The sequence below is a fragment of the Denticeps clupeoides genome, chromosome 1 (assembly GCF_900700375.1).
Source record: "Denticeps clupeoides chromosome 1, fDenClu1.1, whole genome shotgun sequence".
NCBI classification, from domain to species: domain Eukaryota; kingdom Metazoa; phylum Chordata; class Actinopteri; order Clupeiformes; family Denticipitidae; genus Denticeps; species Denticeps clupeoides.
In genome coordinates, this window is record NC_041707.1 from 3,542,568 (window position 1) to 3,567,513 (window position 24,946).

Here is a 24,946-nt window from a genome sequence, read left to right on the forward strand (position 1 = left end):
TGATTTGTCACCCGTGAAATCCTCCATACCTCCACACCTCTGCCGTCCTACAATCTCGTACCACCCACAACACCCACCACCACCACCACATCTCTCTCTTTCTCTCTTTCTCGCTCTCTTTTTCTCTCCTCTGCTCTTTGGCTTATTGCAGCCCCCCTTGCGTTTTCTCTTGCAGCGGCCGCTGCCGCCGCCCAGGGCCCCCGCCTCATAGCGGCCCCGGCCGGTCAGGTGCTGCCCCCAGCGGCCCTGCGGCCCCCCACCCCCGCAGGGACCCCCATTATGAACATCATCCGGCCCACCCAGATCCCCACCATGCTGCCCAACGGCACCCCGACTCTGGTGCCCCCCACGGCAGATGCCGGCATCATCTACACCACCCCTTACGACTACCCCTACGCCCTGGCCGCGCCCACCTCCCTGCTGGAGTACCCCATCGAGCACAGTGGGGTTCTAGGTAAGAGGGCGTGGGGCCTGGGGGCTGCCAGCTATAGCCCTGGGCAGGAGGGCAGCTTGTTTTACACGGGGGTACTGGACGGGGCGGCAGCCAGTCAGGACTTGATGAAAGGTAAATATGTGATGACCAGCTGAAGGTAGAAACAGCCGGAAACGAAACTAACAACTTAAAAAATTTTAATAAACAAACAAATCTGTGCCTGAGACGGGTGACGGCAAAGACCACAGTGACCAAAATTACTATTATTATTTAAATTATTTTTTTTTGCTTTACTGTTATTCATCATAATGAGACTGGGGCCACGGTCTCTGGTGCGCATGCGTGTGACGCGTCCCCCTTTCATGCGCTCGCCGGCGGCAGATCCTGTCCGCCTGCGGATCCCTCCGGAATTCCGAGGCTCCGGAGCCTTTTTCTCCCGCTTCTGCTGAAAGCCGCTGCGTCCCGACAGGGATGTTCGTTTGAATTTTCCCACCTGTTCACGCCTTGTCCCCTCCTCCCCCTGTTGTCAAATTTTCTCCGAATTTTGCCAATCGGGGTAAATTAGCACTCTTCCCCATCAAAGGACAACAGCAAGAATCTGAATCTTAGTAATGTGCCCGCCTGTGGTGACATCATGCCGCTGGTAGTAAGATGTGGGTATCTGAGGCGAGCGCTGTGACTGGCCCCGCCTCCTACCTCCTACCTCCTTTTAAAAATCACACAACATTTTGGTCTTCGGTTTTTGAGCCAAATTTTTTTTCCTAATTAACTTTATATCCAGGGGCATGATGAAGAACCTCTATAGGCCCCATGCTGCTGTCTGGTCACTTGCCCACCCGTCTCGCCACGACTGTTGTGAAACTGAGTACTGTGGATTTGTTTTGTTTTTTTTTAATGACTTGAACAATGATTTTATAACTACACTTAATGCAAAAAATATATATATTTTCTATGTTTTTTTGTTTTTTTTTTATTCTGTGTGATTGTCAAGTAGTTTTTATTTTATGTTTTGTTTACTGTAACTACTGTAAAATGCTTTCTTCCTTTAAAGCTGACAGTTTCTAACCTTACGGACCTGTCGCAATCTAGGTGCAATGGCTACTAAAGTGAGACGGCATGACTCGCGGGTCCATCCTTACCAAAGGATTGTGACCGCAGACAGAGGTTAGAGACACTTTCACTTTCTCCTTGTACCGGTGTTTCATCCCAAACCGTCCCCTCCGGTCCCGTCCACACACATTCCCACCTCTGTTTTCCGACAGAACCCAGTTCGCGGTTACAGTAGCTGCGACTGGCGGGGGCAGGCAGATGGTTTCTCATTCAGACACACAACGGGACCGTAAAACACTACACATCTGCCGTCATGCTTCTCTCGGCCTGCTTTATTATTTGAAGAAAGGAAATAAAAAGTCCTGCCTTTTCATAAACATGCCCAGGCTCAGTTTACATATTTTTTTAATTTGTTGGCCTGTAAAATGTATTATACAGTATTTCTGTTGTACATGTGGTACTGTCATTTTTTACCATATTTTTTATAGCATTCTATGTATTTATGACTCATGTATTTAAATATACTGAGAAATAAAAATAAGAAAACGGATCCAACGCAGCAGTTGATTTTTTCGCGGTAGCACAATTTAGCGTAGCGCCAGAGCCGCGTCCCCGTAAGACTAATCACACTGTCGATAACTTGCATTTCAACTCAAACTAAAACGTATTAATGTGTAATTTTGTGTTGCTGTTGTCCCATTTTGACATCTCTTTGCTTCTGTTTGTGGGTATGAGGGGCGTCGCAGTGTGTTTGAAGTGGTCTTTTTTCCATTTGGCGCAGTAGCGCGAATCATGACGTGTAGCTACGTCATGATTCCACGTCGATAGCGGGGCTCTGTCTGCTGCTGGGGGGCGTAATGGGGGATTTATAGTGAGGTTTCATTCATTTTTATTGTTAAAATGATGTCATTCCGGTCTTTTCTTGCTGACACTAATATCCTTTCTATCTTTTTCCTTTTTTTTTTGTTTTTTTTGTTTTTTTTTGTTCCTAACCACCTAGCCGCCACCGGCAACTAACACATGACCTTCTGACCTCTGAACTCTTCACCCAATGACGAGCCGCCCCAAGCCTGCCTGCTGATCAGTTAACTGGTAATTGCCTTTGCTAGCCTGTCGGACGCTGTGAGCGAAAGGCACCTGGCCGGAAAGTTCCCCTAACACGAAACACAATCTCGGAAACGACGAAACACAACGCAGCGACTCTCTGTACCTGTACCTGTACCTGGCTTTTCTTTCTTTTTCTTTTTCTTATCCAATCAGCGGCTGGGTGGACTGGCGAGATCTGCACTGAAATAAAAAACTACAACAAAAAAAAGCAATAATGCAACCACCTCCACCCCAGCCGAAAGCCCTCCCGCACACACAGTTACTGCAATTCGGCCTCCACGGTGTTGTGAATTGTGAGCTCCAAAAAAAAATCAACACACACACACACACACATATTCACAAGTCAGTGAATACCCCCCCCCAAAAAAAAAAGAAAAAGAAGGAAAGCAGTCAGCACTCACACTAGATGTGTTGTTTCCTGTCATTTTTTCACGTGTAGTCCTGTATGATTTGATTTTGATGTGCTGACACATTCTGGGTGTGCCCTGAACGGCTGTCTTTTTAAAAGCATGGCTACACTGATGGATGAAAATGGAGCTTCATTATGATTTTCTGTTTGTCACTTATTGTTCTTTTTGTTGTTTTTTTTGTTTTTCCTTTCCGAGTATTATTTGATTGTTTTTGGCTCATTTCACCTTTTTTGTTTTTCCTAATAAGCTTTGTGTTAATGTAGTTAACCAAGCAGCGCAGGTTATGGGAGTTTTATAGGCGGGCTAATGCTGCCTGGGGTGATGGGGGCGGGGTGGGGCGGGGCAGAAGGGAAAGAGGATGAGATTCAGTATCCAATCATCTGCTTCGGTCCAGGGTCGGGGGGTCTGAACAGTGATCCCTCTCCTCCCGAGGCGGCTCCATATCCAGTGCCTGATCTTATCTACAACTCGTACTGAACTCTTGAGAGCTGTGAGAGACAAAATATATATGATATATAAAAAAAAAAAAAAAAGTATTATGTGTGCGTATTTAGCCAAAGGGTTTCCAGTTAATGGTATATATACACGAGTGTTTTATCTAACCGCATAGGGCTCAGTCCTTTTAGCGTGGAGTTTGATCAGGTGTGATGTTTGTCGTGCCTGCAAAATAAAAAAAACTAGTTTCTTTGTGACGCTCTAATCTCACATGAATATTAACACAGGCCATTTAACACTAAACGCAGCGATGGGTCAGGGTCCCATTACCCATCCAACTTTGTCCTTCTTTGGCTTTTAAACTATTATTTTTATGTTTTTTTTTGTTTTGTTTTTTTTGGCAAAACATTTTAGTTTCTACCAACTTAAAGAAAAGTTGGTAAATTAATCTTTATTTTTTTCCCCTTCATAAAGGTTTATTATTAGTATTCTTAATATTATTTCCTCCTTGCCTCTTTGATGAATTTCCCCATGTGTCCCGACCAGCCCATCCACAATGTGTCGTGCACTGAGCCCGTTGGCGTTTCAACTCTTTTTCTCAAGAAACTATAGGATGTGAAAGCCATGCCTGCCTGTTCAAATTGCTTTATACATACCTGTTATATACACGTATACAAATGTAGATACGTCATTGCATATTCAAATACAAAAAAAAAAGAACAAAATTAGATACTTTTACAGGGTGCTGGAGAAGAAAACTATATTTTTTGCCAAATTTAGCTTTTTATACATGCAGTTTCAAAATAAGAACAAAAAAAAATCATTAAAAAAAAAAAAAAAAAAGTATATAGAAAGGTATGGGGGATGCTGTGTAGCTTTTGGATACTATTGGCTAGAAAATATAAAGACCAAAATAGTCGTTATAGGAATGTTGCAAGGATGGAGGATTATGGCGGGAGGAAGATGTCCAGCGGGGAGGATAAAAGTGCCTTATCGACGGTCCTTTCGTTTTTCTGAGTCAACATTGTGTTCAATAATATCCAGCAGCGATAGGAAGGCGGAGACGGGAGGTTTCTGCCGGCGCAAGGAGCTCCTTACGTTATTCTATGCAAAAAGACAAAAACAATAGCAGTCATTCGACCAGCTGATTATGTGCCATGATTGTCTTCCCAAGCTTAAGTTGGTTTAGGTTTTTTTTTTTTTTTTTTTTTTTTTTTTTTTTAATTAAATCTGCCATTTGAACAATTTTTATTTTTCATCTTTTTGACATTGTTTGTTACTGTGATTTAAAAAAAAAAAAAAAAAAAAAAAAAAAAAACTGCCAATATGAAACTCCTGAGTCCACATCTCAAGAACATTAATTAGGGAGGGTGACTTTAGGGTTAAAGGTAATGGGCTGATTTTTAGGTAATGGCAACATATATTTTATATACATATATATAGATTTTTTTTTTTTTTGGGGGGGGGGGGGGGGGGGTGCAAAAGCATCTGAAGTTAAAAATGTAATAAATAGGCAATATCGCCATTTTGTTAATGCCAAGAATTTTTTTTGGGTGGGGGGGGGGCAAGGCCTTCCTGTCAGGATTGCAGTGCTGGAAGGCATCTTGTCTTCTGTTAACACCCCCCAGTGTGCAACTGTGCCAAATTATTAAGAAAGCCGTACCGATCTACAGCCAGCTTCCTGTCACTGGAAACCGTTCGGGTTCCAATCGCAGAGAACAACGGGAGTAGAATATTTCTAAACACATTAAACTCGGGCAGTTTTTTTTTTTTTTTTTTTTTTTTCTGGTTCCCTTCTTTACTCTGTTAAAACAGAAAAAAGGTCAATGTGTGTTTGTTTTTTTTTGTTTTGTTTTTTTTTTCCTTATCTTTCAAGTGTTAGAGTCTCTGTTCTTAAACATGAAATGCAATATCGGAAGTGAGCTGGAGAAGACAACTCCGACTCTGACAGTATTAAAGACGTGTCCCTCTGCGATGTTACAACACGCTGTGTCCTGGTTGCTTTAGTCCATCAGGTGTGTAGAGAACTAAACTCTCTTTGGCCTGCCTACTACATGTATGATAATGTAATTTACAGCCATTGTTACAGGTTTATAATGTATTTTTCTAACTTCATTTTATATGTATATTACAAATCAGTTTTCTGACTTTTGTTTTAATTTCTTTCGGTTTTGATGAAGCCCACTACACAATTTATTTTTATTTTCTTTGAATAACGCCTTTCTTCTCTTTCTCTGTCAGCCCCTTACATGGCAGATTCTGTCTGTTGGGCGTGTCGCTTTTCTCACAGTTATATTTTGTGTTCCTGCCTATTTCTAGCTTGTTTAACTCATTAGCTGATTTTTAGTTTTTATTTTAATTTTTTTTTTTTATTTTCTTGTATTTTTACATGCTTGCGTTTAGTTCTCATGGTGTATGCTGTTACTTTTCTTATTAACCCCCTTCCCCCCGCCCCCTCCTTGGCATTTATTTTAATAAAACATTCTTAGTAAGAATTTTACTAACTTGCTGAAATCTTTTTATTTTTGTCTTGTGTGTTTTTAACCTGTTGAATGAATGTTCTACCCTGGTCTGGTTCACGGACTAACATGACACACACACACACACACACACACACACACTCACACACAGTCTAACAGGATCATGTGCACGAGTCCCGTCCGCCACTCACTCACTCACTCACTCACGCTGACGCGCCCTCAGCTTGGTTGTGGTCCGGATGTTGCCTCGTGATGCGAGGGGCGTGTCCGTCCCGCACGCGCCCACCTTCAGCTGCTGCTCCTGCCAAACTGGAAATCCGCAACGGAAAATTACCCTCTTTTTTCATTATCGCGAAGGAATTCAGGAATATCAGTGTGAATTTAATATTGACCGCAGAATTTAGAAAAATACTATAGACGTATATTTTATAGAATATTTTTTTTGTTTTTAATCAACTATATAAACACCTTTTGATAGTGCCTTCCGTCCTCATGCCACGACTCAAGACTTCTCACTGCGCCTTTAAAAATGCGCTCACTTCTAACGTCTACTAATGTTCCAGTTGTGCCTTCTGCAGGGGACACTTTTTTTTTTTTTTTTTTTTTTTTTATATAATAAATAGTTCCTTCCCCTCCTCTCTTTTTTCCCTTCCGTGTTCAGTCACATCACTAATGTGTGGTGTTTTAATGCAACTGACCCGCAGACTAAAAAAAACTAAATTAACTCCTAATTAATCAATTCAGACTGTACTTTAACCCGCTGAGTGGATCTGAATACTGCTGCGTCCGTCCTGTCTGAGCGTGGTGAGGCCTTCTGATGGGACAATCTGGAGACGATGACTTATTTACACTCCTCCTTCCTTTTATATATCTCTCTCTGGGCATTTTTCATTTTCTCACATATATATATATACCTTGTACAAGAAGTGCCTTTTTAAGCTTCACTGTAGGAATTACAGACTTCTTGTGGCCCAAATCTCACTGAGATGCACTAAAGGCAGTTTCTTTTTTATCCACTTATAACTGGAATATTTTGACCAAAAACTAAAAAAAAAACATATTAATTCATTTTCCACGTCGTGCAGAAATTCTGCCCTTTTGGACCAGAATGGGCCTGTAAATGTCCGGGTCGCCACGCACAAGCCTTTTAACCCCAGACTTCTGGTTTCTGACATTCCTCTGATTTATGAACCGTAACAGCGGGATACACAGAACACTCAGGAGGTTGAAGGAGAACTACTACCAAAACAGTCACTGGGCTTTTATTATTATTAATTTTATTTTATTTTTTCAGTGTTTTGCTCCTTTTTTTTTTAGAGTGACCAGTGTACCCGAAGCAAACTATAAATGAGGGTCATTTGGGCTACACTAAATACGAACTTTATTTGGTGGTGTCTGTGAAATATATTATTTTTGTCCGGGTTTTTATTTTATTTTCTCCCCTTGTTTTATATTAAAAGCAAGGATGAGTATGTTATAACCATAATGTGGCTTACACCAAAATAATAAGAATTTCTAAAATGGGGGGGAAAAAATAATAAAAAAAATAGACCGGAGTTCATAAAACGTTGTCATGTGTGAAATAAAGTGCAACATTTCTCCAGCCACAGTCTGACTCTTGTACCTGGACTCATTTCAGTAGGATTGTGCGTCCAACGGGTGACGTCACGTGTTGGACGTCTTTTTAGTTTTCAGGCGCCATCAGATCAAGGATCCTGGTTCCTGATTTCCAGATGGGGCGTGGAGGTCACATTTTCTTTTTTCTTTTTGCCGTTGCAGGTAAGGAATCCTTTTGGGGCCTTTACTGGGAGAGCAGCTGAATCTGATCGGTCCCCAACGGGACAGACGTGACAATGAAACGTAAAGTCTAGCTTAGGTTCATGTTTTGCTCTGAATGTTAAGCCGCCATTTAAACCGTTACGTGGAGACCCGCTACGTGATGTATTGTGAGCGACTGTGAGGGAGGTGGAGAAGCTCTGCTGGGTGGCGGTGGTGACGTGGGCTTGGAGGAAGAGACTTCTGGCCATTAAGGGGATGCATCAAAGGGACATTTGTCGCGGGAGCAGCTGGGAGCGCCATCAAAGAGAGCAGCGGGGTTGAGAGGATGGGGTCCGTCAGGAGTGACAAATGCACCCCACTTCCTGTGGCCTGAATGGGGCGCATTCATCAGGCTGCAGCTGTGTGTGTGTGTGTGTGTGTGTGTGTGAGAGAGATGTTGCAGGTTTCAAGTCCGTCCTGATGAATGAGGGCCTGTAGATGCGCAGGTCATGTGAGCAGCACCTGTCCGTGTTTGAAAGATATGGTCACCTGGATTAAAAAAAAAAAAAAAGTATTTTTCTCGGTCTTACCGCCATAATTCAGGAAATCTCTGGTAACGAGAAAACATCTTAATTAGGAAAATGCGCTTGTGCTGTAGCCATTTTATCTCGTCTTAATCATGTAAGTCTAAATCATGATCAATTACGCCCAGAGAGCCCCGCCCCAAACCCCACCTCTACTGGTGACCTCCACAGAACCGTTAAACGACCAGTGAAGGGAGGAAAGCATGTTTTCCTCTCGTGGAAATCATTCGTACATGACGTACATCTCGCAAGTAAAAATGTTGGTTTTGCAAATTGCATGAAATGTCACCAGATAACACCAAAAAAATAGCTCATGTGAAATTGGAGTTTGATGAAAATGTGACTTCGCATCTGCTAACGGGACTAAACGTGAATAAACAACCAACTTTTTTATTATAAATATATATATAAAATTTGATTCTGTTGTTAATTAAGTGTATTGTTTTATTGCCTTAGATTATATGGAACAGCGAAGCGCCCACAGTTTCTAACATACGTTGCGTAGAATATTTTACAATAAAAAACTGTAATGGCAGAATCCACTAGTGCGATAAGGCGTGTAGGAAAGTTTATTCACCTAAAAAAAAGACCCCCCCCCCCTTAAAAAGAGGGGTTGGGGGGGTCATACCAAGTATTCGGCAGCGGGTGAGTAACATTACCAGATGGTTACACACGCTATGCTATTTTGGCAAATGAAATGAATAAAGAGAATCAATGAAAGATAATTCATAGATCTATTCAGTGGAATGAAGTGATCATATCGGCCACATCGGACTTGTGTCGTGACCTCTACTGGTGACGTCACTTCCGTTGCATCAGGAGGTTCGGTTTCCCGCTGTGAACGGCGTCTCTGCGTCTCGGTTTGAGGGGTCGAAGTCCCCAGCTATCGGTGTCCTCGGGCCGGACAGCGTGATGGATGCGGCCATCTTTCCTGTCTCTGCGCTTGTTAGGCCAGAGCTGCGAGGAAACAATCTGATTCCGCTGCAATTAGCGCGGTGTCACGTTGCGGCCCGCAACTCTCCGGAAGATAAATGGCGACGCGTCATTCCTCGCCGCCAGGGTGAGCGGAGCAGACACGGGACACCTGGCGAGACCAAAAATAACACCGAAAACGGTCCATCTCAGATCAGGGTCAGATCAGATCAGGGTGGTAGTAGCCTAGCGGGTAACACACTCGCCTATGAACCAGAAGACCCAGGTTCAAACCCCACTTACTACCATCGTGTCCCTGAGCAAGACACTTAACCCTGAGTGTCTCCAGGGGGGGACTGTCCCTGTAACTACTGATTGTAAGTCGCTCCGGATAAGGGCGTCTGGTAAACGCCGTAAATGTTAAATGTAGAGAACATGCGGAAAACACATTTCCAGCAATGAGATGTTTGATTATTTGGGCGTCTAATTATTATCACCGACCGTCTCTCAGCCCTCATCTTCGGCAGCAAATCAAGGATGCTGATTGGTTGTGGTCAGGTCTCCCAACCTGTGATGGTCGACGAGAAGATGTCCTGCTGTCTTCTGCTGGCTGCAGGCGGCTCGCTGTTCTGTGTTCCGTTACAACGGGTTCTGGTCCCAGTCCCACGATGTGCCTGTTCGTCCTGTTCCAGCACAGGATGATGATGATGATGATGATGATGATGATGATGATGGTGCAATTGAAGAAATTAGAGAAAATGTGGACACCGCGGATCTGGACAACTGGCGGCACGTCCCCGCGCGTGCTCAGTAAAATGATTTAAATACGTCGTTTTAGTCGGTCGGTTCAAGACGGCCTCAAAGTCCAGACGCTCCTCCAGTTCCCTTCGTCTCGGTCTTCTCGCCAGCAGACAAATCTGGATGGACGGGCCGCGGTGGAACCATCGTCCCGCCCTGCAGCTCCCAAGCGTTTTAGAACCTTCACAGAACGAGCAGATGAAGCGCGGCCCGTTCGTGGAACCATCTGTGCCACACTCACTACTCGGCGCGGAGACTCGCTTGTGCCGCAATTAGGTACGTGATGTTACGAAGGACGTCCGGATGTTGCCTGGAAATCTGTAATTGATCTCCCCGCTGGTTCATTTTCCGGGGTGCTCGGCTTCGACCTTCTCTGCCCGAACCAGCGGACGGTGGTGGCGTCACGATAATGAGCGGCGGCCTTGTTCTTGTCGCTTCTCGTCCCCGCCCGCACGTCCCCTGGTCTTACTTCTCTGCCGAGGACCTGCGGGTGTAAACAGGGTCAGAGATCTGAGAAGGAACCAGGAGAGAGCAGGTTCTCAGCCAGTCACGTCATAAAAACGGTTCCAGTTTGGTAAATGTCAATGAATGTTATCTGTTTGACCCTCATAAGGTCTTTAAAACCCTTAATAACAACAATAATATAATAATAACCCTTAATAATAAGTACTGATAATAAATGAAGATGAACATTTCATATCGGAAAAGTATTTTCTTTATAATCATCAGCATGGGGAATATTTGATCTCCATGTTGTCCTTGTTACGGTGGCTTTAGTAGCGAAGATCTGGCTGGACGGGGTTCTGCTGGCGTCCTACAGGGTTCCATGTTTGGGGCCTGTGGGTCGGTGCCCATTTTCACCCCCAAACCTCCACGGGCATTAAAAAGCGCCGCCCCGCCCCAATCTAAATCCAATCATTTGCAGGCGTCTCCCTGAATGGATCAGCGGTGCGCGGTTCTCCATCTAACCCTCCGCCGGAGAAGAAGATTCATTATCTGTTGTTTGAACGGGGATTATTCTGATCGGGTCGGCTTAAGCGGGAAGATATAAAAACTCTTAATAAAATTCCTCAGCCGTGCGCTGATGTGCCGTCTAATTTCACGCTGCAGCCCCGCGGCATCTCCTCCCACCTCCCACCATATTAGGTCAGGAACATCATAGAGGGACCCGTTTTCATGTTTATTCCTCCGGCTCAGGGTAAGGAACATCACAGAGGGACCCGTTTTCACGTGGGACCCGAACCGCCAAGGTGCCACTGAGCAAAGCACCGTCCCCACACACTGCTCCCGCGGGCACCTGTCATGGCCGCCCACTGCTCACCAAGGGTGATGGTTAAATACAGAGGACACATTTCGTTGTGGCACCATGTGCTGTGCTGCAGTGTTTCACAAGTGATTTCAAAATCACTTCACTTTCAGTTCCTGACCGTTTCCATCTCTGCCCTGATATGCGGAATGGAGCCAAAGTGGCGAAGTCAGTGCAGCACGTGGATGTTCTGCGTGTATGAACGCTGAGGGTTCTGCTGGAGGGGCATGGCCGTGTTTACAGGAGCCCGGGCTGGTCAGTGTTGAAACGCCGCCGTGTCACCCGGGGAACCAGGCCCAATTATTCTGAGCCGGCGGAGGAGAGCCGACACACATGGAGACGGGGGAGGGGCTTGATCGTGAGCGTTTCATTACCGCCAAACCGATCACATGATGCACTTCATTTTTGTTAAAGTCCTAGACCCTCATTTCACTTCACTTTGACGCAGTGTCAATTATAAAGTCCAGTTTATCACAGAGTCCCCCTGTTAGACACAGACAAAGTTAAATTCACCAGTTAGGCTGTCCTAGTTAGGGTACCGGGCCACTGTAGCACCAATATACCACTATAACCACATATTTCAGTATCGGTTGTACAGTCCAACCGTCTGCCGCTGCTTCTGTTTGTTTTTCTCCGAGACACGGAATCAAGCACCCAGACTACTGGCAGACCCCAGTGAAGAGACAAGCAGATACATCCTGGTTCCTGACAACTGCTTTACAAAGACAAAACATGAAACAAACCAGAGGGTCACCACAGCCACCACCACCGTTACAACTACAGCTATAGGGATCTTCAAATGGACCAGTAACATCATTATGGACACGTAATCTAGACCATGACACTGAATACATCCTGGACTTCTCCATCCCTACAACCGTAGGACTTATTATTATATCATCACCAACCCTGCACTGACACCATTTGCAGGCTCACTCTACCCTGGAAGGGGGTCCCTCTCTGTATCACTCCTTCCCAACGTTTCTTCCTTTCTTTTTTTCTCTCTCCTAGAGTTTTTTGTGTGGAGTTTTTCCTTGTGTGCAGAAGGGTCAAGTGGGGGGGGTGTCAACTGTAGGGCCTGTCAAAGCCCATTGAGACATACAGTATGTGATTTTGGGCCATATAAGAAATAAATGTTGTTGTTGTTGTTGACGAGTGATACTTTTTTATTTATTTCAGTCATGCACACTGGTGCCTGACAAGACGGTCTGGCCACGAGCCTTGCCGTGGCCACGGACCTTTGTGCCAATGTACCTTAAATATAACATTTGCTTGACTGATTGGACACATTCTGCCGTCTGTACATGATATTGAGATCATTTACGGGATCTCCACATGCAAGTGCAATCTCAAGTGCAATTAAACCAAATGAAGTAATGATCATATATTCATAACCTATCATAACTGTGTGCTGTCTTCACTCTGATATGAAGCCAAGGCCGAGCCTCACGATAAACCAGACATTCCTGTACAGAAAAGTACATTTCAGAACAAGCACAGTTTCTATAGTCAAACGCCATGCAGCGGTACTTCAAGTGTAACCCCTGCGTTCCTCGGGGTTCTCAAGGGGACCGAGGTCGAAGGCGCAGAAACTGCTGCGGCCACCAGGCCTGCTGGATCCGTGCTCAGCCAGGTGCAGCACACATCGGCTCGCAATTACCCCAATCCTCTTTATCTTCTCTCAAATTAATTTTAATATTTAAACAGCCATGATGAGCCGGAGCAGTCTGGAGGGAGATTAGAATATGCATAATTAAATATTGATGCCTATAAATAAACAGTCTCTAATTTGGTATACTTCCATTATTTGTGGTGGCTTTGGAGTGGGTATACGCTCATTAGTGGGCTGAGAAGAGAGGAGAGGTGGAGGAAAACGCCCACAGATCAACTTCTCGGCCATCAGCGACACCGAACCTTCACCGCGCTGCGAGTCTTTTATTTCATTCAGTGCAAATCAGTTTTGGATTTAGGTTCAACGGTGACACGGCCTTCGTAATTTTCAACATTGGGGAAGAGATTAAAGCGCCAGTCAACACCTACTGTATGTCCCAGTTCAGGGGCTACACAAAGTGTAGGTTGCACCCTCAACCTGATAAACGTGATGGTCTGGTCTACAGTAGCTTTCCGAGGCTGGGATTTGAACATTGTGATAGTGGAAGCCTAGTGGGTGACACAATTACCAGAAGACCCAGGTTCGAACCCCACTTACTACCATTGTGTCCCTGAGCAAGACACTTAACCCTGAGTGTCTCCAGGGGGGGGGGCTGTCCCTGTAACTATTGATTGTAAGTCGCTCTGGATAAGGACGACTAGATAAATGCTGTAAATGTAAATGTCCACTCAACTAATGCAATGCTAGCAGAATGCCGCCCCTGAACCTGGCCTGAATTCTGGAAGAGAGGTTAAAGATTTAAGTTGTCTGTTTGCTGGCTCACTCAACCTCATGAGATATTCATATGTGTTACTGTCATGGCCAGACTTGGTGGGGCACTCTGACTCCGTGCTACCCTGGTTGTGTCTTGTTCCTGTCGGGTCCATTGGGCAGTGGTGGCCTAGTGGGTAAAGAAGTAGACCCGTAATCGTAAGGTTGCGGAAGGATGGGGTGGTAGTAGCCTTGTGGCAACACACTTTATCCTAAATTGCTCCTGAGGGACTGTCCCTGTAACTACTCGATGTGAGTTGCTCTGGATAAGGCCGTCTGGTAAAGGCTGTAAATGTAAATCCAGAACCGCCAAGGTGCCACTGAGGTCTTCTTGATCAAGGTACCATCCCCGCACACTGCTCGGCAGGTACCTTTCATGGCTGCCCACTGTTTACTAAGGGTGATGACACATTTCTTTGTGTAAAAATAAAAAAAACTCACATTCACTTTTTTTTTCACTTTCGTGTGTCCTGTGTGATGTTCTGGATTAAATCTCCTGTCTGCATGTTGTGTAATTGTGTCCTTTGTTTCCTTCCTAAAAGTTACTCATAAATTAAATGTTTTTTTTTTCTTGTGACTAGAGGAACATCTCCTGCATCTCTGCATGGCAGATTTCTCCTAAATTTGAACTTGTGTGCCTTTTACTGACACAATTAATGCAGCAAGCGGGTCAGACGGCACCAAGCGAAACTCACAATGCACCGCCAGGCTCCGGTAAAATCCCAAGCCCGCATGGGGAGCATATGCGGCGTTCCTCCACAACTTCAAGCTCATGAATTCCTGAGGCCGCGTGTGCCAGGCTCGCCGCGGAACATGACAGGTTCCTGACAGCTCCGCTACACAGCCAGTATTTTAGATATATATTTATACGGATTTTTGATGTTGGAGGGTATAAAGGAGGCACATAAATAAATAAAATCAAACATTCCGCAGTCCTGCTCCTGGCACCTCGGCGGAGATATGGGAGAGGTGTCAGGCTCCCGGTTACAGGGTTTGACAAGGGGGTCGCCAGGCCGGCAGGTGCTGATGCATGAATGTGGGCCAGAAAGGCAGAAATAACTTCTCCCTGTGCACGCCGCCTGTCCATAAGCACGGACGTGATCCTTGCCCACTGGTGGGGTGGCCAACAAGACGAGAAGCTCAGGCTTGTTGTCACTCGAAGATGGATACCAGTGTGTTTTTTTTTTTTTTTCTGTCTTCGGGTTCAACACACCCATGGGCTGCCTGATAAGAAACGATTAAAAATGATAAGAAAACAAAGACCCCGTTTTATGGGGCTTTGACTCCTTCCCGTCCCTGAGGCGACTTTGCAGCTCTTCTCAGCTGTGGCATAATAAAGGGAAGTGATTGTCATTGTGAAACACTGCAGCACAGCACACGGTGACACAACGAAATGTGTCCTCTGTATTTAACCATCATCCTTGGTGAGCAGTGGGCAGCCATGACAGGTGCCTGGGGAGCAGTGTGTTGGGACGGTGCTTTGCTCAGAGGCACCTTGGCGATTCGAACCGACAACCTTCTGATTACGGGACCACTTCCTTAACCGCTAGGCCACCGCTGCCCCAATGGAAGCTTTGCTGGGATCTGACACCGGCACATGCAGCACAAACCTTACCTCTGTCATGCTTTTATGATTTTCTGGAATCAAAATCTCAATGCCATGAAACGTTCTCACCTACAGCCTTCGTCAACATGGATCCATTTGCATGAGGAAGAGAGACGACCTGATCCCATTACCACTTCCTGTGGAACATTTCCCCCATTCGTCCACGTCAGGGTCACCAGTTCACCCAGCAATAATGCACGCCAACGTGCCAACTCTCCAAACAAGGCCAAATTGGTTTCTGAATATCAATTCATGTTTGCGCAACAGCGTTTTATCCTCCTGGGGATGGGCGGGGCAAAAACTGTGGCTTTGTAGAGACCATGAAGAGGGCGATGGGTCAATTTAACTTCCAAATTGGAACTTTTGGGAAAGAAAGCTGAACATGCGGCACACCAGGCATAAGCTCCAGGTCTTCATTCATGAATGCTGGAACTGGAATATCTGATAACGGATAACACGGTGGAGTTGTTGAGGACCGTGTGTTCTATTGTGTGAAGAAAATCAGAATTCTGTACTGCAGTAACATCATGAAAAAGACACAGACTGATCCTGAGATAAAGCCCCGCCCATTCTGGGCCATTCTGAATGGACAAGGATAAATGTGAGCAATTCGTGCGCCGCTGAAGAAGAACCTCTAAGCATATTTCAGTTCTGAGACAAATGAGTACATTTTCTGGAACAATGGCGCGTCTCTCGAAAAACACCACGTCAACAAAACACATAAAAGGCCTTTTTTTTCCTCGTCTTCCGTTCGGTTCCTTTGCGCTCGGCGAATGTCCTCTGTTCCATTTCCGCCACACGGTCCCATTGTTTGAATAATCAAATCACATCAGGAGGCGTTTAATTGAACATGTGCAGAAGTGGCATTTCTCGGCGTGACCCCGCCGCAGATGACAACGGCGCCTTTAAATAGCATAAGAACTCTTTCCGAGCACCTAAGTCGTAATCTCGAGAGCGGAATGCCTGTCACGCCTGTTGGGATGATCAAGGCGCGCGCGCTAAATACCCGGAATCGCGTCCCTGTAATTACCCAGACATCAGGCTGGGAGACAGGGGACCCGTCCCCTCTTCTCAGGCGCAGGCCCGCGAGGGCCCGCAATTTTCCCGGCGTCGGCGTCAGCGCGGCAGGCTCGGTGGTGCCAGATCTCGGGCCACGCATGTTCATCTGTCCACCGTCCTCGGCTGTCCAGACCCCCGCTGACTAATTAGGTCAATTAAAGGATCCGAAGGCGAGGAATCAATTTAGGCTGCGGGACTCTTCATTACAGGACTTCTTCTCTGGCTTCGGTATCGACACCATGAGCTTCTCGTCTGTTTTCAGATAAAAAAGTGAAGTGATTGTCACACGTGATACACAGCAGCACAGCACACGGTGCACACAGTGAAATTTGTCCTCTGCATTTAACCATCACCCTGAGGGAGCAGTGAGCAGCCATGTCAGGCGCCCGGGGAGCAGTGTGTGGGGACGGTGCTTTGCTCAGTGGTACCTTGGCAGATGGGGATTCGAACCGGCAACCTTCTGATTACGGGGCCGCTTACTTAACCGCTAGGCCACCACTGCCCCGCGGTTCGTTGGTGTAACGCCAGATTCAAATTAAAATTTTATTCCTCACAAGCAGTGAAATTCTTTTAGCGACTGCTACAGACCACAGTATTGCAAATATTGCAAGTAAACAATGAACCAATATGCAAAAATTGCAAACATAACCAAATATTACACTTTTATGTCTTTAACATAAAACATAAAAATATGTTTAACATATTCTGGTCCATCTTCCTAAACTGTCTCTGTGGGCGCCATTCCTGTCAATCCCAGCGAAATTCCCTCTTTATCCCCTTCACCACGACACCCATGACTGGTAACTAGATTTACATTTTTTTCCATTTCCACTTTAGTTTAATTTTTTTTTTGTTTTGTTGCGCCTCATTGTCTTTAGATGTCAATTTTTTTTTACATTTAATTGATTCATGATTCCTACTGCAGCGAGAGCAGCATTAAGGTCTACATGCGACTGGTTGAGCAGCACTAATGACCAGATCTGGGAAGCGGCTAAATTAGCAAATACTTCGTTTTACAGAACTCATGTAAATTCTGAAGGCGCCGGGGTCGCACAGTTAAATCTCTGCCAGAGTTCGCCTGAATGGCGCCATTGGGTCAAAGGTCGGCGCCGAGGCGCTCTCCGACCCAGGAGGCGGAAAGGGACCGGAAATCGACCGACTCGGACGAGTGCGAAGGAGGAAAGCGGGCGGAATGCGAGGTGAGAAGGTCCCGGAGAAACCAGCCGGGGTCGGCCGCGCCTTTCTTCTTCCTTTTCATTTTCACTAATGGACCCGAGTGGCTGGCCTCCATGCCTCCTCATTTCATTTCCCCACGTCTGTGCACATTACCGGCCTCCCTCGCCGGCCGTCATTAAAATATGGGATTCCGAGGAGACGGATCGCACGGAACTCTCACGTTTCCTCGACTCCTCTCTTCACCCGGCCTTCTGCTCGCTACGACATCGCAATTAATCTCCCTGCGCTGCTGATAAATTGAATGGCTTTGAAGCATCGATCGCCACGTTCACCGGCGTCTCGTCTTAACAACATTTAATCCTCCCGATGGGATTCAGCACAAGGCCAGCGAAGCTGCCCGGAACGTCGCGGAACGTCACATTTATAGTAACACCCCCATCAGCAGAATTAGTCTTCTTTCAGGTCCTCTTCCACTCCACGCCAGGGCTTATGGATGATTAGGAGGCTGTGATCCGGCTGCGATGGATGCCTCAGACTTCCAGATCATCGTTAGATTAGATGAAGGTTTGAAAGGATCATTTTATGCCAAATTAAAACTGTGAAATTGAACTGTGTCCTATTTTGTTTGAAGGAGCAAAAAAAAAACTTAAAAGGCCAATTTGTGCCTCCAAGTTCACCATCCAGAAGCCAGTCGAGCCGCCAGATGATCGTGGCTTGATTCTACCGGCATGTTGGGAAATATTCTCAAGCACTAATGCTGGTTCCCATCTTGGTCGTTGTGAGGAATGGCACGGTGCATCACCAGCGGTCTGTTATATGGTCCACGGATTTGCGTCATGTGAGGGAGAACCTCAGCTCCACCACACAGCTCCGAGCAGTCTCTGCGGAGCTTGTGGTTGGTTTTCTGTGGGCCACTTCTGCACGGCTGGCCGTGTTGGAGATAAGCAGCTTTACTTGACAAGGCTGCATCCAACTTCAATTACCACCACTGCACTGTCTCTGGACGGCTCTCCCATTTACAAGAACAGACCGGAGAACCCGGGCTCTGCACCGCTGTCCTTCAGAGCACCATGGCGTGTCATGGCAAGATATAAGAGTTCTTCTGATTTCTTACACCTTTGATTCAATTTTGAAATCCATCATAATTGTACTACAATTTAAGAAAAAAGGCATCAAGATCACTCACACGTTATGGTGGAAATTATAAAGCGTCGATACGTCTAATATTGAATGACTTCAATGTGCTAAAATTTTATTAAAAACACATTTTTTTTTACATTATAGAGCAAAACTGAAGACACAGAACTATGAAATAACACACGTGAGGTTAACTTTTGAAGAATTGTGTCCCTCCAAATCAGGGAGCTTTTTCACACTTCTCTCCACCACCTCAAGTTGGACAACGGGGACAGTTTCAAACTGTCCTGAAGGTTTATCCTGAACACTGTCTTATCATTCACTCATGTTCGAGAGAGTCGCAAGCATGAAGGTAAAAATAGAAAAACAGGTTCATCAAACCTCGTTTTTTCTATCGGATTCTTCTAAACAATTTGCATTTCAGTAAATGTGCCGTAAATATATTTCAAAACAGATTTAAGATGAAGTGTAGATTAAAATCTTCTGTTGGTCATGTTGTGTAGAGTAGAGCGAGGAGGCGGAAGCGACTGAAAGAGCAGGTGAGCGTTTGACATTCAGCCACGAACTTGTGGGCCAAACTCATTAATTTACGTCCCATAATTCTCATCACGCGAGTCTGAATTGTGACACTAAAAATAAAGCCCCTGAACTGAGGATGACCCAGCGTTCCTCCAGAAATAAACGAATAAAGGGGGCAGAGGGAGGGAAAAGAGGCCAGGATGGAGCCTGGCGGAGGAAGCGCTCTCCTCGGCGATGCTTTTAGCGGCCTGCGCGCTGACCCCGCCGCACGCGGCCCGTCGTGATTGGGCCTGGCGTCCATTTAGCTGAGAGAGAGAGTGTGTGGGCGTCCGTGATGGGAGAGGCGGAGAGAATGGCTGCTGCTCATGTGACACGGATGGGGTGGGCCGCAGCCCCCCAGGGATGGAACCGCCACAGTCCCGCTTTCTATCCTCTTCCGTCTGCAAATGCTGCCGGGCCTTCGTTCTTTTTTATTTTTTGTGAATGAAACGCGTTTCTGGACACTTTTCACTGAAGAAATGACAGCGACCCCGCAACCCACACATCTGCGCGTAACCTGCGTAATCTGGCTGCCGCTTGCACCGTCACACCGCACGTGACCCGGCGATTCGGCCCAGTTACCCACCAGCGGGCTGCCTCCCAACATCGCCACCATGTCCCTCCTCGCTGGCTGTAACCGTGGAAACACAAACAACAACAGACCAGGGGGCTTCAGGCAGTGCGGGGCTGCTACTGAGGTGGGTTCTGAAGCACCTTCTCAAATGTATTCATGCATCACAAATAGATCACAATCTCTTATTTTCTGCAAAAGGGTGACGACGATCCTCCACGGAAGAGAAATGAGGATTTTATGCTAACATCTACACTGTTGATTTATCGCGCTTGTTAAAAGTATTGATTGGCTTTGTCCCTGCGTTTGACTCGCTGTCGGATTTTGAGGAGCGTTCCCATGATCATTCCCACTTCTCAGCCACCGGCCGGTGCCGCACCCGTCGGTTTTAATGATCCCTTTTCACTCGGCCTCCACTCACTTAACACTGACACTCAGTTGCTCGTGGCGGCAAATCCCCGGTGAAAAAGGCCTTGGCGCGAGTCTGCTTTTCATTCTGTGCTTTAATCACGAATGGGTTATGAAATAACAAAAGTGTCGGCAGCTTCCACAATAACTTCATGTTACAGTATCACACCCCCCCCAATAAAAAACCAACTTCCCTGCATGTGCAGAACCCACATCAGTCATTAAAGTGAAGCATAAAGAGCCATGTGGGCACACGCTGCTGCCAGGATGAAAGGAACAGAGTGGGCGGGGTCATCTCTTCTCATCAACCGACGAGCGCCGGTGCTCCTTTTGCCGTTATTCATATGATTCCCTGTGGCATTTTCCAGACGTGCATGTTAATAAATGTCTGCCTGACGGAACCGCGCGCAGTTCCTCATCATACACGGCCAGTCAAAAGTCCGGACGCCCCTATTCTGGTGCGGTTACGGAGACTAAGATGGAGCCATTTAGGAGAATCCAGCGCAAGAAACGTATTTAGTATTTGTTGTATCAGGAGAAAGTGAAGTACGTTTGATGAATGTATATATACACACACACACACACACAACTCCACATGTGTTCATTCATAGTTTTGATGCCTTCAGTGAGAATCTACCAACGTAAATGGTCATGAAAATAAACACAGAAGAGAATGTGTCCAAACTTTTGTATAATACGTATTTATACATATTATATTTATATTAAAAATCATCGTATTGCTTATGTCTTGCACTGTAAAACACATCACATAATCGAGAAACTGGGTTATCGGCACTGATTCTATATATATTCGTCCGTCAGTCCTTCATTTTGAAACCTGCCTACTCAGAACAGGGACACGAGGCACGGACCATGCCGGGTGCAAATTGTATTTCTGCCGTATCAGAGATTCCATGTTCAGGACGCGTTTCTATTCCACTCAGGCCTTCAATGTCGTTTCTCCAGAAGAAATGTACTCCAGCACACTGAAGACCACTGAAGACGGACCCAAGCTGTGTGGGATCACCACGGTAGAAGAGTACTGGTTTTAAGTACGTTATCATTTACATGTGTGTTTCCCAGACTACAAATATACAAATATCACAATGGTAATAAGTGGGATTTGAACCTGGGTCTTCTGGTTCATAGGCGAGTGTGTTACCCGCTAGGCTACTACCATCCGTACCACCAATAAAAAGACGGAGGAAAAGCAGGTTTTGGAGGGAGGAGGTCCCCGAGGAGCTCCTTGGGAACCTCTGCTCCACATAAGCACCTGTGAACAGAAACCCCGGCTCAGAAATTCAGCCGCGCAAAAAAAAAATGCAGCCCTCATGAACTTCAAAGGCCGCGCCCGCTTCCCTCCTGCGCCGCAGTCACCGGAGGGGAAGAGCTCGGGGTCGCTCTCTCTCCGTCTCCGGCGCGTCGCTTCTTCAGAAGCGGAAATTCAATACGCGCCGCGCCACCGTTATTAGAGGGGGCAGCGGCGGCGGTGGTGGGGGAGTTTGGGCCGGAGATCTATATGCCCCGTGACCGCTATAGGGGGGGCTAATCTGAAAGCCCCGTGGGCCGTTTTTCTGTGGGGCGGCCGGTCGATGCGCCCCCGCTGGATGCCGCCGTGGGCCCTCGGAAACCCCGGAGGCGGCATCAAGGCCCACCGTGCGCCATCACCCTTCGCTCTGCCGCCACGGCTGCTCAACCCGACTCTGTCCGCCATCGATCGCCTTCGGGTTGAAACCGGAGCCGTTTTCGGGGCTGCTGATGGCATACAAACATCAGTCACGTTGCCCGTCCGTGTTGCTGATCCCAGAAACAGACACACGAGACCCAGGAAGCGGCAAACACCGCAGGCACGGTTTCCTGTTCCTCCACGCGCTGGGCCCGGTTCGGCCCAAATACCCACGTGCCGTGCATCAAGAATCCATGGCGCCATGCCATCTTTAAAAAAACACTATAAATGATTGATGAGTGTTTAAGATGCTACGCGTTGGCATCTGTGCTCAGTTGGTAATGAACGCCGGTCTCTGCAAGTCGGCGTGTAGGCGATGCAGCTACGCTGGTCTGAATCATACGTTGAGCGGCACAGATCTGAAGGCCGTTTAAAATGCAGCTCATAGAACTGATGCAAAAGACAAATTAAATGCAAGTATATACATGATTTAACTTTTTATTTTTCATTTTTACTGTCCTTGACATATCTGAGAATATAAATTTTTCCCCCTCATGGACGTGTGCTCTAGTCTTGTGATTTTCGGGCCAATCGTGTCTGAGGTCACTGGGTCACACTGAACAAGGGGAACGTCTGTAAATTCTAAAGATTTTCACCACAGGATCCAGCACAGCAAGTCAGAACGTGCTAAAAGCAGACAGGAATGTCCTCAGACACTCATTTACTGGACGCGGGTCGCTTCCTGTCCACCCTGCTGAAGGTCCCATCGCGCGTACGAGCGCAGGTCCACGGCTCCCCGGCTAAAACATGTGTTTCTCTTCACAGGTGACATCTTCCCTCCCCGCTCCATCTGTCACTTTCCACTCCTTCAGCGGCGCTCTTTCACCCACCTCGCTCCCTCTTTCCCATCCATCTCCTTCACACCAGGTTCACAGAGCCGCCCCCCAGCCGGCAGCTGGTTTTCCCATCAGGACAGAATGTCACCGAGGTGGCGCTCCCTGCTGTACGCTGGAGCAAGCAGAGCCTGAAGGTCCACGTCCAGAGAAGCCAGGAATTCAGCTTCATGTTGCCTCCATCTGACCGACGATCGATACAAACGCCATGTGAGACCAACATCTTTCACTCGGCGCAATGTGAATTTATCGGCCAATCCAACCGCATCATTCCTCATTCGACTCTCAGGCGCGGCCCTTCAGCGACTGGGAAGAAGTCAGATGGCTTTCCTGATCACACCGATTGATCTGACATGCTAGAACATCTTTGGACAGTGTTACGTCCTTTATGGCTCCGCCCACCAATTCCCTCGTCAACTGGCAGCCAATCAACGCCCAGGGGACGGGGACAACTTAAGGACCATTCCAACCACCAGTCGGGGCTCATTGTTGTGGAGCCGGAGGAGGAGGAAGCGAGAGGAGAGTTTTGGAGTTTTGGATTGTTGTGTATTTGTATAGTCTCACCTTTCATGGCGTGTTGTTCTCCTGTGGATAGTTGTGTTGTAGTTGTTGTATGTAGCACTTTAGGTTTGGTTGGTTGTTCACTACTCACTGTAAATTTCATTTGGGCCTGATATCTGTGTCTTCCCACCGCACACAGTCCCCGCACACATTCCCCACCGCACACAGTCCCCTAGACGCGGACGGGACAGGTTGGAGTTAATCCAATAAAGTTCATCAAATTCACATGTTCCATAAGGCCTTCCCCATTACCAGCCGACGCAGTAATCTGCCGCTTGGACAACGTGGAGCCCATCGCGTTTCCCCTGGCCCGTCAAGAGATTCTGCCGGGACGGCACGTGCCGCGCCCCAACGCGAGCGAGAAGACCTTCTGGCTTCGACTTCTTTTCGTGGCGACAGATGTGAGATGATATTTGTCTCTTTGTGGAGGAGAATTCCGCGGAGAGCTCGCCACCCACGTTGTCCTGCGGCCTGCAGGAAGAAGGCGCTGAGGACGACGACTCCGGCTCCAGATGGGCTGACGGTGCCACCGGGGCACAAACGCTCGGCAGAAGGGTTCAAGGGTTACCGTAGGGTTCATGGCCAAATGGAACAATAAATCTAACGACAGATTATACTGAGAAACTAAATTAACATATAATACATGTTTCCTTCAAGAATGACATACGTTTCTGGTGCAAAGTTTGTTTATTTGATTGGCATCATTAGAAAAAGTGCATTAAAATAATAAAACTTAATTGATTTTTTGAAATAACTGAAATGAGCCAATTAAGTATGTAATTAAATTACATTTTCCTGATGGTTTGTAATGAAGTTGTAAAACTGTGGAGAATAGAATAAAAACTCTCTCTCTACACACAAAAGCACTGTATTAAAACCACTCCAACTTGACGTTACCTGGCAGAAAGAGGCGTGGCACAATAGAGGTTAAAAGGATGAACCGTTTCTAATTTATTAACACCAGTAGATTATTATTGCAGTTACATGTGAATATTGTATGTAAAAAAGGTACCAATGTTACAGAGGAAACCAAAATTTACAGAAAGGAGAAAAGAGAGAGAGAAACAGAGAAAGAAGAAAAGCTGGAAGGCCCAGTTCCCGATGGAAAAGAAGATGGAAGTCCCGAGACCACAAGTGAACATTCCTTTATGCATTTGACCCACAGGAAGTTGTCACAGACCAGTCAGAATTAGTTGTTTCTGTCCTGTCATGCCCCCGGTGTCTCCCGTCAGGGGCAGAGCGGGGGATCTCAAGGCATTTCACACCTCTTACTCTGGGAAGGCCATTTGACAAAGATATGGAAAACAGAGGTGATGAACCTCCACGCAAAACAGAGGTGCAGAAACGTCATGGCCCTGCGATGTCCCATCTTACAAAGTCTCAAAATAACATGCTTATGGAAACCACAAGAGAAAACTATTCATCTGGATCACCTGACAGTGTTCACGTTCAGGACTCCTTCAGCGGTGCCCATCAGCTGAGAGTTAAGGTTTCTCTGTATATCGTTTTGAGGTGTGAACCTTCACTGATTCAATTACGATTATCAATGCCTTGCGATGCAAATTGTCACATGATGACACCTTCGGTGTTCAGTCTGCGTTCACCTTGTAACAGTT

The 24,946-nt window shown here is 46.5% G+C and overlaps 1 protein-coding gene across 6 annotated transcripts in view; it reads left to right on the forward strand.

The window, feature by feature from the left end:
- Positions 1-4,278, forward strand: part of qkia (QKI, KH domain containing, RNA binding a) — a 47,722-nt gene extending 43,444 nt beyond the window's left edge. The window contains exons 6-8 of one of the 6 annotated variants that reach the window (XM_028989316.1): positions 152-565; positions 1,523-1,597; positions 2,484-4,278. In XM_028989316.1, coding sequence (XP_028845149.1) covers positions 152-565; positions 1,523-1,597; positions 2,484-2,500 — 506 coding nt within the window. In that variant the 3' untranslated portion in view covers positions 2,501-4,278. Of the gene's footprint in view, positions 1-151; positions 566-1,522; positions 1,598-1,695; positions 2,034-2,483 lie in introns of those variants that run through there. The other 5 variants (XM_028989344.1, XM_028989308.1, XM_028989334.1 and 2 more) reach the window with 5 other exon arrangements.
- Positions 4,279-24,946: the final 20,668 nt, after the last annotated feature.